Genomic DNA, 15,834 nt, shown 5'->3' with positions numbered 1-15,834 from the left:
ACAAGGCCCTTTATTCCAATTACTAAATAATCTACTTGTGTTGTTACAACATAAAGCGACAAACCAAATCAAACCAAACCACATAACAAATAAGAGGGTGCAAAACCTTTTCTTTGTAAGAGTGAAAAATAGCGTCGGACCTACTTTCATGGTTCTTTCCAAAGTTTAGTCATCATGGTAACTACAGCTGTTTCTTTCCATATCCATTTGGAACCTATCTCAAAGACGTGCCATGAAAACTGATCTGTATTAAACAGGCAATACAATTATCAATGCTGTAAGGCTCTGCTTGATGATTAACCCTTTACCATGACGGTTTGTTTTGTAATTCTAAGCTGAACTTGAAAATAAGATAGTTATAGTTTCTTTTTACAGAACGCACGAAGATGGGATGTGAATTGACATTACACCTGTATAGATTAATTAATTAATTAATATATCCTTTTTATTTGATAAGTCTGTTTGGGGGTGGGTCTTCTGTTTGTTTTTGTTTTTTTGCTGGCTATTTTTCTTGCAATGATATCGTTTGAGAACTTCTGCTCTTTACAGAAACAGAACTCAAAGCTTTGCGATTCACCCACCCACCAAGAAACGCGTGCTAAACCCCTAAAAATCCCAAGTCTGAATCACATGATTATTTATTTTATTTATAAAACGTAATTGGTGCAATGTTTATTTTTTGTAAATGCTTGCATTCAATAGCAGAAAGTTTTCAACGCTATTGATACTTTTTCTCCTCATATATTGATAGTGTATGCATGATTGGAACCTCCAGTGTACTTGCGCCTTTGAGTACCTCTCAGTCGATATATAGGTAGATTGATGGATGGATATACAGAGTTTTCAAAGCAATTAACAAACTTATAGAACAAAATTGGCATAAACGTTTTATTATGGAATGCTGGATTACGATACACGTTTCTACTTCTATTTTACATACTTCTCATCCGGCAAGCTGAGATCTCACTAGCTACGTAGCGCCATACCATTGGACAAACATTAATAAGTCTCTTCTATCTATATCTGTCTGTAATAATCGTCGATAAAATAGAAATGCCGTTTATCGAGCTCATCAGGTTTACAATACCATGACATACTGCTAAATTAAAAAGGTAAAGATGTTGCTTTTATATAGGTTACACAAGAATAAAGAAAATATTATGAAAATGACGAATTTAGAAAGTACATAATTGCAGTAGAAGTTGTGCCTCCATGTCATCCAGGTTCTCAAATCCAGAAACTTCTAAGAATTGCCCCATCTCCGTTACTAGTCCTTCGGCCTGCTTAGAATCCACGTGTTTTCCAATACCGATCACAAAGATGGTGATTTTCTGAAACTTAGCCCTGCGCATCTCAAGGAAGGACTTCTGCATTTCTGCGCCAGACAGTCGGTCGTACATGAAGATGATTCCGATACGAGCCGCGTCTGATCTTCCATTTCCCAGTCTCAAGCGCATATCTCGCATTATCTCAGAAAATCTTGGAACCTGAAAGTCTACAAGATTCTTTTTGATGACATTTGGGTCCGATGACCATTCATCACTAAAACTACCCGCGCTGCAGCCACTGCTGACAGTTGCTATAGCAACACGTCCAGTCGAGAGGTCCAGGTGGTCAGTTAGGTTGGTGATGGAACGAGTAATTATTTTGGTGTTTGAGACGCCGATTCCAGCCGAGTCTACAGCAAATGCGATGTCGATTGATCTCTTTGGTGAGCACTCTGGGTGAATATAAAGCACATTTAAGTAAATTCTTAGAAGTCTAATGCTAGTAAATGGGAAGGTAAAGTGAAACTAAATTACACTTAAGAACACTAAGGAGTTGCACATTGTGAGACAGCAGAGTTGAAGATGGTTTTACATTTTCGACAAAATAATGCAAAGACGATGTTGGCTTCCTTATATCTTCATGTTACTGATAGTTAAAAGAATCAAAAAGAATATTAATCATGTCATTAATTCATATTCGTGTTTTTCAAATGTGTAGCATATGAAGAAAAAAAATACACCTGCCTCGAAACAGTTTCGATAAAGTCCAGGATCACGCAGTGATGCGTTAATGATAATAGTCGATGCGTGGATATATCTTCTGACGAAAACCTTATATGTTTAGACAAAAATTGACAGAACTCAATCTTTTGTGAAGTTAATTATCATATTATAATTTAATTTGTTATTAAATTAAATTATCTCAAACTACAACGTTCATTTTAGTTTTCTGTATGTTTGGCATTTCATTGTTTTACCTGCCATAGAAACTGACCAAAGATCTTGCGTATCGTTAATATGGAAGAGAATCCTCACTGGAAAGTGTAACATGAAAATGGCTATCGCATAGTTTGGAAAGGAGTCCATTTTCAAAAGCTAGAGGATACTGTAAGCCAGATTTTTAAGAGCTACTGTATTTCACGGTTTGTTGATGTTATGCAAGTTCACGAAGTTTACTTTCGCAAATGTGTTAATGGCTTTGTTCATAAGTTGCCAGAATATAATCAAGCAGATTGGCACCAATTGAATTTCGTGGATGTTATCATCCATCATCCGTAATTCAGCAAATTTTCATAAAGTCCTAGCAATGTTCGAAAGTCGAATTATATGTCCCATAAGAAAGTTACTTCTGTCCAACTTCATTATCGCTATGTCAGAAGTCTAAATGTCATTCTGGGCATTGGTTTGGGTCATGTCTCTGACGTAGAGAGAATGGATGAATTACCTCTTCTAAAATAAAACAAGATATCAGTGATGTGTCGTAATTTAAATATGTGAGGAAATGTTTCAGCTGAGGCACATATTGTCTTGTGGATTTAATAACAAAATGCATGACTTTTTCGGAAAAACGCCAAGTTTGAACACTTACTCTTGTACAAACGAAGCTCTTGTTCCGCTACTTCTTCATCACTTAGAATTTCTGGTTTTGGGGTAGCTGGTTCGACTGCAAAAGATAGTGGGTTTTCTCTGTAGTACAGTACCAAACTGTGTTTAGATAAAGAAATAAAGGATGCTTCCTTTATATATTATTATTAATTTGACCATTTTATTCATAGCAACAACGTCCACAATTTCTTTTACAGAATGTATAATAATAATAATAATAATAATCGTAATCATCATCATCATCTTCATCATCATCATCAAACTTAATCAAATCAAGAATGTGCAAAAGCTAACACTTTCGAACTTTATCTTACTTAAGTAATCGTTTTATGCAGAATGAATGTGGTAAATTTGATATCTTGATCTGTATTCAAGTAAATGGTTTGCAAGGTTTGAAAATATCGGTGATGTTAACTTATTCAAGAACGAATTTATACCCATAGACCATAAAATAAAATGCAACATGTTGTTTAAAAACACCACATTAACTAATCTACAAATTATATTGTTGGAACACGTTGCATTAACTGCATAAAATGAATAAAGTTCTTTGTTGAAACAAATGCTTAGTATTTTAATTGTAGCTGAGAGAGAAAGAAATGTAGCCGATCTGCATACCTTTACAAGCCTCGATGGCTAGTAGTTCCTTAATGGACGATAGGGCATCGAAGTCGTCTATGGTGAACAGAAACTTTTTGGTCGGTTTGTTTGCTATGACTGACAGCTCTGACATGTCCACTTGTGTGCCAATACCAACCACGAACACTATGATGCCGTCGTCATGAACCTTGATAATAATAATAATAATAACAATAATAAATAAATAAATAAATAAATAAATAAATAAATAAATAAATGCAGCGGAGGAAGAGGGTACTGATAATCGTGATCAATCTCGCCATATTAGTCGTTCTTCTCTCTTCAATCAACGTTTACAATTAGAAGATGCATTAACAGTAGCACAGTATTTGCAATCTTACGATTGAATTTCTACGACGTTTCGATTTGTATTGTCATATCTCAATTTTTTTACATTTTTATTAAAGCAGAATCTGTGGTAGCTGAGCGCTTCAATTTATCTCTACTGAGAAATTCATTACAGTGACCCGTCTTATATAATTCTCTTATATATATATATATATATATATATATATATATATATATATATATATATATATATATATATATATATATATATATATATATATATATATATATATATATGTGTGTGTGTGTGTGTGTGTGTGTGTGTGTGTGTGTGTTATTCAAAAAATATACGTGTGTGTGTGAGTAAAATAGTAAAGAGCTGATAGCTATCATCATTCATGATAAATGAAGTATTTTTCGTCGTAGTGATAGTGAAATTTCAGGTTCAATGTCATCAAAATCAAATTACATTGATCAATTGTACGGTTGTTCAGGTGCAACAATTTTCCTAAAAAAACACAGATATCATGCAAAAGGCGTAACCTAATATATCCAGATATAACCAACATACAACACAAATGAGCATTGTTAACACAAAGTGTACCTGTGAGGTTTCTGAATTTTTTTAATGATCTCTCTATAGGGTATGACATACAGGAAATAAAATGTTTTTGAAACTAAGCAGGTGTTGAATGTTTTAAAGCATTAGTATTCCTTTTTTGTTATATATATACATATAAAAGATTGCCATGAAATATCTCTAGTCAAATATTTTTCTCCCAAATCTGCATGGCATAAATAGGTATCTATTACCAGCCCAATTTAACCCACCCGACCTCGTTATCTGTTTCATCAATGCATTCTAAAATACAAGCATGCTAAATGACAAGAAAATCCGTTTATTATACACTTAAAATAAAATAAAGGTAACAAAATCGATCAAACTTTCCTGAAAACAAATAATTCTCTGACAAACACAAAAAAGGCACAACCATGCAGTTTCACAACTTGTTACAGTATCCACACCCAACTCGCCAATAATGATTGAAAATGATAGTACGACATAGTGACACTTTAAACCAACACCAAGTACTTCTTTCATTGAGATAGGTACGACGAACAAAACGAAAATACCGCGTGGCAACACAGCTGGAAAAAACTGACTTAATGTTGTTCCTTTATTGCCAACACATTTTTGTATTACTTAAGCCATACTAAATTTCTCCACTAGTAAAGGCCATTTCAATGGTGCTTGTTTGACCTCGTGCACGGAGCATGTTGGGAAGCCAGGATTCTCAGCTAACTATGAGCTATTTGATTCCAAACAAATTTTAAAAGTTCCCTTGTTTTTGTTTTCTTTTTAACCGAATACTTGTATTTGGGTTTGTGTACTACAAGCAGAATTTACTTTCCTCCGAAATTCAAGACCTTTACAACGTGAAAAACCGCGCACCTTTGAAAATAAAGATTTATAACTGAAATTCTCCAACAAGCATCGCCAATTTTGCAATTTGTAAAAACACATATTAGAACACTTATTTTGAAAGAATTTTGCTTAAATTAAAATTAATTTCAAGAGATGTATTAGATTTACTTAAGTAAGCCATGAAGATTAACAAAAGAATGGGGTCACGAGTTTGGAACTAATTTGTTACTCTTAAGATACAGACATGACCTCAGACTTGATCGGCTTAGGTATAATATCCAAAATTAGATAGTAAATCGCAAGATCACAGAGTCGCTTTTTTTTAGTGGATTCTAAAAAGGACATTAAGAATAGCAATACACCGATTTATTGTCCCTAATGATACTAAAACATGCTTACGTTTACCGATGTCGAGCCCCAATATGCATGTTCGATAAAATCTCGTCTCGAAATTTACCTTCGCCGCCTCGATGAATGTGGCAGTCATGTTTTGGGACTGGCCGTCGGTTACCACAATGGCGATGCGGGAAATCCCTTCCCTAGTTTTATCTCTGGAAAGCCCCTTCTCCCTAAGGTACGCTAATGCCTCCGCAGTGTTAGTTCCTCCTCCGTTGTACTTGGTGTCTCTGAAGGTATCAATGATGGAAATATCGATGTTGGTCATTATTATTATTATTATTATTATTATTATCCTGAATTTTAGAGAGCTTTAATGCAAAGTCGATGATGAGTCTCTGAGTCTTAGCTGGAGTACGTAATATAAAACAACTAACATTCTTTCCAAAATACTGGGATGATATGATTGTATTGTAAAATGTAAAAGGAGAACTAAAAGAATTTCACACGACCGCTAACTTTTCCCAGTCAGATCTCAGGGTTAACACGTTTACCTAATTTTTTCAAGTACACAGTTCTCCAGAAGAATATTTTAAAAAAACCAGTTCAGACAGTAAAGTCATTTATAAGATAAGTGACTATATAACCTCAGATGATGTGTGTTATTATTGATTTTGATCGTTTGAAAAGCAGATGTAATCGGCATTTATCATTTTAGTTCCGCTTCTATATTGATGAGACCATCAGAAAGCGTGTTTATTTTTAAAAGAATTTATATAAAAATATGACAATAAATACTACTCTATATTTATTCACTTATTTTCCACGCTTTCTTTAAAACAAAATCAACAATGCTCGCGATGAGGCAACACGTATATTTTCAACCATCAGAAACACGGTTATGATCCTTATGATCCTATGTTAGTTAAGAGTTCATTCCCTTTTATAGTACTGTGATACCTGATGTCATCTAGGATGGCCTTTTTGGAGTCGCTGCCTCGAAGGCCGAACTGAGGGTACACTGTATCGCTGAAAGTAATGAGGCCTACTCGGGTCTTGTCATCTGCAATGTCAAACATGTTGGTCACATCCTGGGCAAATTCAAGTTCCTTCTGGAAGTTGAACAAGGAAATGCTTCCCGAGGAGTCGAGAGCGAAGAAGATTTCGGCAGGACGGCCTCCACACACTGAAAACAACAATTCATTAAAATCATAGAGCTGCTTGTACTATTGCTGATATTAACACTTTGACAGTTGAACATGAAAATACTTTCCCATAAAAATTTAGGGCAAAGATGATTTAGCAGGTTTTACTCCGCACGTAATTGTTATTGGAAACGTGGCAAATAAGTTCCACTCAATTTATATGAAGTTTTTTTTTTTAAATCCAGGAAGTTTGGACACTTTTAAAATCGTATATTTCTCGGTATTTTCATAAAAGAATCGATCTCAATGCAATATTGTGCAATTGGCGTTTTATTGTTTCGTTCCTTTCTTACGGCAACTGAAGGGCAGCAGAGAAGCTCACCCAAATAAGAGAAACAGTAAACTTACGTGGGAACGATCATTGCAGGTTAGACCGATGTGAGCGTCCTTGTAAGGAAACATGAACAGGTTGTCGCAAACGAGGTGGGCGGGGGTTTATTGCATATGTACTCCTAAGAAAATCATTAATATCTTTTTCTGTGATCTTTCCTTGAGATTTGCTAACCAATGAAGAATGTTATGCGTGAAATAGAAGGCAGCATTACAATGCAACAGAAAATAATTATATTTATTGGGTTCAGGCTCTTAATTTGTACATAGGATGACGAAGAAAACATGTGGTTTCACCGGTCCTAGAAAATTCACGAGCACCAAAATTTTCAGTCATTTCATTTAAATGTTACTATTGTAAGAAAATATAACATAATCTATGCTGATATTTTGTCTGTTGTTTCCGGGTTATTGCCAACATAAGTAGGATATCATTGATGCATCTGAACTTATAACTAATATACTGGTGGCCTAAATGGTTAGAGCGTCCGTCTCTGATTCTGGAGGTCGCGAGTTCGAGCAGGGTGGGGCATGATGCTACATGTCTGCGGCATGATGCCCGTGCTAGACATCACTATAAACTGCTACACTGCAGACATCGTATCGATTTGACTGATCTTAAAGCTATGTTAAAAATCCAAATGACGTACACATATCAAATTGTAGAAAAAAATAATAAAATATATGACTAACTTAATTAATACAGTAATACCTTGAAAGCAGATGTTAAATCAAGTACTAGAACTGAGAGAAATCAAATGACCCCAGGGAAACAATTCTTTTGCCGTGTCGAAATTGTAGTTTTGTACCATCATTTTATAGAGAAAATCATTTATTTACCAAAACAAAAATTGCTTTTTAAGTTGACCCAATAATTTCCTACAATATATTGTGATTTTTTAGTCAGATCCCGCAAAGTGATTCTGTATATTATGGTTACCACAGTACCATAGGTATGACCGTTATTTCGTTTTCAACAAAGGTTAAAAATATTTTTGTAGGACACATACGCACCTGACCGTAAGTAGATTAGCAATAATTCTGGCAGACTGAATATATATATATATATATATATATATATATATATATATATATATATATATATATATATATATATATATATATATATATATATATATATATATATATATATATATATATATATATATATATATATATATAAAGTGTTTTACTTCTCTGGGGCCTCGAGTGGCTGAGTGATCTAAAGCACCAACTGTTTACGGATCACTGCCATCTCACCTCTGTCTGCGTGGGTTCGAGTCGTCTCGGTTTCGGCCTAAGTGGGTATGTGAGAAAGCTTGCCAGTAGGTTCACTTGGGTCGGTGGTTCTTTCCGGTGTTTTGCCCAGGTTCTTCCTTCACCATTAATACTAGCCGCCGTGTGTAGCCTATCTTGTGCTGAAAATGGCGCTAAACCCCACAACATGAACAGCAACATTTTACATCCATATCTACACTTGTTCGAATGGATCTGTACGTACATTTGTTCAAAAGGATCTGTAATCTAAAATCTCCCTATATCGCAATGCTCGTTATAACACCAGCTTTTCTTTTTTCAAATGTTGGCGTTCTTGACGAGTATAGACTTCAAAAAGGCGCAAAACTTAGGAAAAATAGAGTGGAGCAAGACAATAAAACAATATGCTCCTGTTTGTCATCACACAGGGGCATAACTCTAGTGGAAGAAAAGAAACGGAACATGTCAATATGCATTTCGTCACATCATTTTAATAATGTTTGGCAAGTGTCAACACTTTCCATGTAAAAATACGGAGTAGCTGCACGCGTAAGAATTTCGGGACTTAAGTACATAATACAAGAAACGGATCGATCAGCATTGCGCTCCATGCTTTCACAATGGGGCAGCATAGCAGTTTGAGAGAAAGTTGCAATTTATGGATTACTTTATGAATTACAGTAGGGAGCATTACCAAATTCGTCTTCTTTGACATACATTGAGAGAGAGAGAGAGAGAGAGAGAGAGAGAGTACTCTAATTTCAATGTAAATTTAGAAGAAAATTAAAGATTTAGATCTCTATCTCTGTTAGAATGTTGACGAGAATAAATGATCAAGAAGTGATAACTGAACAACCCACTGACGATGGTTTAATTTAAAAGTTCAACAGAAAAAATGAGTCAATAAATCAGGACATGCAATTTAAAGAAGAGTGAAAAACAAGGAAATGGATTTAAATGATCCAAGTAAGATAATTAGAAAGGTCTAGGCAAAGAAAAAGAAAATGTCATTTTAATTTCGTTCATTTTTCATTAGTGTTTGATCAAATTGTTGCAAGCATCCAAACAACCTGATCACCAAAAAAAATCATCTTTCTTTAATGTATGTTTTGTAAAGACATGTTACTCACAATCCGATCCTCGACAAAGGCCCTGTAATAGAATAATAAATGATAATTATGCATGTATTCTTTAATCTAATCAGCAATTTTTCAAATGTGTTTTGATTAAATTGGTAAATGCGATACTGTTAATAGAACATTGAGACTCATGTCAAATACATTAAATGATAAATTATTTATTCTAATCCCATTTCAAAAGATTTTTGAAATTTGATAAGGTACCAACTTTATTCAGCTTTCAAAAATAAAGTGTAAATGTACATTCAGTAAATTAGTGTAACACGATAACCTACGATTTTGATGATTGTTCTTCCATCTCTTTATTAATACCAGAGAAATGGCAGACTGAAGTAAGGTTGATAGCATTTGATCCACGTAGCATTCTGTTCCAATATGTCGTAAATAAAGCTAAATGAGGAGAAATATTTCACGTGACAGTTAGATAATGTGGCAGACATGAGAATGTAATACATAAATTCAAATCTTGGCACTTATTTATCCGTATTTTAGGAAACGAAAGAAATATGAAGAGAAAAGGGAAAGAAAGAAAGCAAAAATGATTTCAAAGTACATGGATTGGAAAAAGTTTAAACATATAAATTCACTGAGGATAAAACCAGACTTACGAAGATGGACACCACCACACCAATGATGAACATTGTCAGAAACCGCTTCTCTCAATTTCTAACACAGCAGAATAAAAATGATTAGATTTCTGCAGTCAGCGGTCTTATATAGCAATGACACCGTATATCATCCTCTGTAACACATATTAAGTTACGATATTACCGATTGTATAAGCTGAGTGTAACTTCAAACTGCACACACCCAGAAATGCCGTCGCATAATGCCTCGGCAGATCTGGGTCTGTGTAGATTGTTAGGAGTAATCAGAGGAATAAGCAACATAGACCCTGATCTGCAAGTGCATTATACTATGGCAGATCAGGAACTTTGCTGCATGCAGTTTGACTTCACTTATAAGGGAGTTTTTGAGGTACGCGTGTTGAGCACATACAGTTTCATTTTTTTTAAAATTACTGTAACATTCTTGGTTAGAGTCTCTTTAAATCCAATAAAAGGTCGGCAGACAAACACCTACAGCTGAAAATCGATGTAACGGATGAGAAATGCAAACACTAAATATTGCCTCAAGGGTATCTGCAAATTAATATAATGATTTCATAAGAATAATTCCATTTTGTAACGAAATATGCAGATTGTGCATTTAATTGTTTTGGGCTCCCGAACAAAATGCAATAAATGAACGATTCGAACTATTTTAATTGACAATTTGAACGATGTATGTAAAAAGATAGCATTGGATAATCATGAAAATTAAGTGATTCATCCTTATTTTGTCAACCTGTCCCTGCATATGCTGTAAGTCGAAATAATACAAAGCGTCAACAAACTCCACCCCTGTATTTTAATGCAAACACGAGCACCATATATCCTATGTGAAAAACAAAAGGCCCTGTAAGCAGTAAAATTCTTCAACTATTTTCTTTTTATTTCTTATTCACTTTGATTAAAACTGAGAGACAGGTTCGTGTTGTGAAAGCTTTGTAAATTTCCGATCCAATAATTTTTAGTAGCCTATCAGAATAAACGTATCATTTTGTGTTAGGGAGAGTTGTCGCTTGAAATTATGTGTTCATGGTCAAGTTTTTCACTTTCATTAATGTTAAAGCTTAACTTAATTGTTGAATAGAAAGGTGAACAGAAAAAGACCTCATATCGATATCCGTCCGATCCGTTATGCCGGAGATTTAGACGATTTCAGTCGCAGTTTAGAATGAATAACTTGACAATTTGAAAAAGGAAACGTTGCGTATAAAGCTACCCCAAAAAGATTTAATACCTTCGACTGTGAGTAGAAAATTACAGACAAGTTGTTACGTACCCTGGGAATATATTAAAATAAACTTCGCAAAAGTAGTAATAAGTCTGGCTTTGTAATCAGGGCAAGTAATCAATGGCAGATAAAACATAAATTGTCTTTTCACATTAAAACGTTAAATTTTCTTGATTTTGCTTTCTTTTTGTTTTTGTTGTTTGTTTTTTCTGTGTGTGTGTGTGTGTGTGTGTGTGTTAAATACAATTTTTCAGCACAGGATATGCTACACATGGTGGCCATTATATTTAGTGGAGAAAGAACCCGTGAAGAACCACCCACCCAAGGGAAGCTACTAACAAGTTTTCTGACATACTCACGTTGGTCGAGCCGACACTAGAACCCAAACACATATAATCACATGAATAAAAAAAGAAAAGGGAAAAAGAAAACCGTTAACGATTTGATGATATCCAAGTTCATATGTATTGATCGCCACTGACTGGATTAAGTAATAAAACAAAAAGGAAGCATTTCAGTTCTATATCATGGCAACCATCATGTGCGTATACCGGCATTTTGCAAATACATCGCTTACACGTTGTAAACGTGTACTTTAGAGGTATGACGGTAATTAATGACAGCAATCAACGTAGAAGCGTAACATGCTAATTGCTGTTACTTCAAATAGCCTCTAAATACAACAAGATGAATTTTGCCCATGCAATTTGACTCCAGTCCATTTCTGTTTTAACAGCAGTTTCTCGAAACTTTTATTAAATCAGTTATGTCAGTGTAATTCCATTGAGTATATCTAGCATGAAACCAATGAAAAGGGGATGTTTACTTTCACGGAAAGAGCCAATATTATCTTCCAAAAATCATGAAAAAGCGTCCCTCACAATTAGGAAATATCACTTGTGCAAATATTCCATCATCTATAAACCCGTGACATCGGAGACTGATTGGTGCCAGATAACTGGATACACATCTCCCTGAGGGAATTATGGCTTATTGATAGTATTATCTTGAATTTCTAAAGGAAAACAAATTCCAATTATTTAAAATAAACGATGCTGCAAAGTGTCACCCTGTGTAGAGATGAATTCAGTCGATGCTCTTTGTTGTTGCTTGATATATTGAATCTTGCGGAAATTGGTTATCGGATCAGTAAAAAACAGGGTATTTGACTGTATTGTCTTCTAGGATGTACATTAGTTTTTGTGAACATACAATCGTACTCATTCATAGAGTAGAAAAATTCTAAAGTATTTGTTTTGTTATGAATTATTTCATCTTGTATTATTTAGCACCCATATCTAGACTCATATTCATCTAGTATCTTATTCAGGGGAATTAACTTGCGCGTGCGTGTATGTGTGTGTGTGTGTGTGTATGCGCGCGAGCGTGTGTGTGTGTGTGTGTTTGTGTTTGCGTGTGTGTGTGTGTGTGTGTGTGTGTGTGTTCAGCTTTAAAGCATAATGCAGAGTTCAGCGCTCAATACAGTTACTGCTCTGTGTTTAGTGGGTATTTTTGATTTACATCTTCAGTGGACTATACTAAATTTATATTAATATATATAAGTACCAGCACTTGAGTCTGTCACACTTTCTAGTGAAATTGTCATCACTAAATTGGTGACCGCGTTCTCTGAGTACACATATTTCTTGAATACTACAATGTACCACCATTGCGTCACAGAGTAGTAGGGACTTCGCCCATTCTCATTAATGCCGAATTATGTACGACTTAAAAGAAAGTAATAACGTGTCTCTGCTATATCAACATAACCTAATAGCGAGGTAATGGTCCTTTCTCAACCGGTGAACTGACAAAGGGTCACCCAAGCTCCTCACAGAAGAAATCCTCGTCGCCCCCATAAATGTCTGAGGTAAGCGATAAATGCTTATTCGTGGTTACTGATGTCGATAGAATAAAGAACGTGTGCAGCCGTTTTATGTTTTGAATGAATGACTGGCTACAAGGTACTTTGGATAATAGTGTACTCCAGCCCACAGACCCACCCCACATCCTCCAACAAAAGTGCTTTGAGGGTGCAGGGGACAGATTTTATGCACAAATTTTATGTTGGATACAACTGCCTAATATAAAATATTCATAAAAAATAAAATACATGAGCGAAGTCAAAAAGGTCCATATTTTTGTATAGGTATAATAAAGCCAAACATAAAATATCATTCACTTGACCCGACAAGTCAGTGGGAATTCATACAATAAAGACCCGACAAGTCAGTGGGAATTCATACAATAAAGAACCGACAAGTCAGTGGAAATTTATACAATAAAGACCAGACAAATCAGTGGGAATTCATGCAATAAAGAACCGACAAGTCAGTGGGAATTCATACAATAAAGACCCGACAAATCAGTGGGAATTCATAAAGACCCGACAAGTCAGTGGGAATTCATACAATAAAGACCAGACAAGTCAGTGGGAATTCATACAATAAAGACCCAACAAGTCAGTGGGAATTCATACAATAAAGACCCGACAAATCAGTGGGAATTCATACAATAAAAATTTATTCACCCAACCCACAAAGTTATACGTTCATTTTTCTTGTCCGAAGGCCTTTTTTGAGAACACGTGATTGAAAAACATTGTGTGCTTAATAGCTTGATGAAATTCAAAAAGATGTCATCAAATAAGTTCTTGAGATATTCTGCTTGTCTTGAACCAATGTGTCTACTGCTATAAGTAGCTAGCTCTGCTTCCTAGCCGACTATTGATATTTCACTGGCTACATACTGTGCAGTGATTCCATGAGGTGTACATGCCTAACATCAAGAAGAACACAAGCCGGAAAGACAAATTCACAAATATATCCATATCTTTAATTATTACACAATAATCGCTCCAAAGGTCACACCATAGTCGATAAATTTGGCAGGGGCCAATTGACGAAACTGTCCCCTGCCACTTTGGCAAAGGGGTGGTTGGGGTGTGAAATACTATTGTTCAACTATTTTGATCAAATAATCCATTAGAGTAAATATAAAATACAGGCACATTATTCGCCGAAAAAACTTTCCACATAAATTTCTATGTGCAGACGCATTTTTAAAAAAATTGTCTGTTGGTTCTGTTATCACAATTTTCTTCAAGGTCACCAGAATTATGTCCGATAAATCAACCCCCAAATCTGTGTTGATACTGATGAACGATATGTGGGTCTGATGTGACCTGTTCATTAAAATGTGCGAATTTGCTGTATGCAAATCTTTCTGGAACAAACCTGCGTACACTTTATACACATACCTGTAATTTTTAACAGCCATATAAAGCGCGAATTTCAAAATGGCCACAGGACAGATGGTTGTGCTTTTCCAAGTTGATTTACAAGCCACCAAACACACGATTTGCTCCGGAAATATAATGTACATGTCACCAAAATAACCGTTTAGCCGACGGTAGCTGCACAGCCACGAGAATACTGGTAAGTGTATAAAATGTACACCAATGTGTGCAGCCAAATTTAGATTCAGATAACTGCAGCTTATAATAAATAAGTGATATCAGCCCTTCTCCCGAAAATCAATATCATCAACAGCGAAGGGCTGATTTATCATCCTAATCAGAATGCAGATAGGCTATATATTTGATGTTTCACGATGTCGTTAATATACGACGTAAACATGCATTCTGATACATTGCATATATAATCTCTGTGCAAAACTCGATTAATTTAAATATGTCTCACTACGAGGAAACACGGCATCATTAAGAGGGAGACGGTTAAGTTGTCAGTTTACATTATATACCTCGGATCCGCGGTAGCGCACATGGCAGAGCGTGGGAATCGTAATCAAATGGTCGCTTGTTTTATACCCACATATGTCAGCCCAGGCTTGTTGTCTCAGTGTCTGACACAACCAACAAGACGTTAGAAGTGCTGTTAAAACCATTAAAACAAAACAAAAATCCATCATATTGTGAACTATATTTGGATAAATATTGGAGCTGGGTTCCACGAAATATTTTTGTACCGCGGATTTTCTGAAGATACCGTGTACGCACTACGGTATACCGCAGTTATATTAGGAACCAACAATTCGATGTTTGGTTATGTCTAAGATTTTGTTTGGGTACATTTACGGCTCTCAGATAGCTAGAACAAGTACATTGGTTTGATATATAACCAAACAAGACCATGTGATATTCATATTATTATTGGAAGAATAAAATAAGTATCTTCAGATAATCGAGAGATCAAAATATATCTCGGCTCGAAAGATAATCGCACCCCACCACCACCACCACCACCACTGAAAATTAGATGGTTAACGTCTTAAAGTACATAACTTTCTATATGTATGTTAATTATGTATAATTTGTCACCTAGATTCTGTAACTATAGTGGGGATGACTAAGCTTACGCTGTAAATGACACCCTGTAAAATCCAGTGTGCTAAATATAGACAGACTGTTAATACAAATAGAAAGTGTAGATACTGAATTCTATATACTGGCTATCCTATTGGTATAATACTCAGGGCAATTT

The 15,834-nt window shown here is 35.2% G+C and overlaps 1 protein-coding gene across 1 annotated transcript; it reads right to left on the bottom strand.

Annotated features, from left to right (window-relative positions):
* Positions 1 to 874: 874 nt before the first annotated feature.
* Positions 875 to 10,212, bottom strand: LOC149775302 (matrilin-1-like). Its single transcript, XM_089943042.1, has 7 exons — positions 10,102 to 10,212; positions 9,485 to 9,506; positions 6,523 to 6,748; positions 5,684 to 5,852; positions 3,492 to 3,660; positions 2,857 to 2,931; positions 875 to 1,720 (listed from the first exon to the last, which is right to left on the bottom strand). Exons 1-7 carry the CDS (start codon positions 10,132 to 10,134, stop codon positions 1,176 to 1,178), a joined length of 1,239 nt encoding a protein of 412 aa, XP_089799168.1. The 5' UTR covers positions 10,135 to 10,212; the 3' UTR covers positions 875 to 1,175.
* Positions 10,213 to 15,834: the final 5,622 nt, after the last annotated feature.

The sequence above is a fragment of the Sinohyriopsis cumingii genome, chromosome 19 (assembly GCF_028554795.1).
Source record: "Sinohyriopsis cumingii isolate HCF-2022 chromosome 19, ASM2855479v2, whole genome shotgun sequence".
Taxonomy (NCBI): domain Eukaryota; kingdom Metazoa; phylum Mollusca; class Bivalvia; order Unionida; family Unionidae; genus Sinohyriopsis; species Sinohyriopsis cumingii.
Note: the sequence above shows the minus strand (reverse complement) of the source record. Positions and strands in the feature narration are given on the sequence as shown.

What these genes read in the sequence shown, in the direction of transcription:
- LOC149775302 (XM_089943042.1), bottom strand. Translation starts at nt 10,134, where the DNA reads ATGTTCATCATTGGTGTGGTGGTGTCCATCTTC. An exon ending in CCTTTGTCGAGGATCGGATT is followed by an intron (nt 6,749 to 9,484) that starts GTGAGTAACATG and finishes TGTTGTTTTCAG; the next exon opens with TGTGTGGAGGCCGTCCTGCC. An exon ending in GCCATCCTAGATGACATCAG is followed by an intron (nt 5,853 to 6,522) that starts GTATCACAGTAC and finishes TGATACCTTCAG; the next exon opens with AGACACCAAGTACAACGGAG.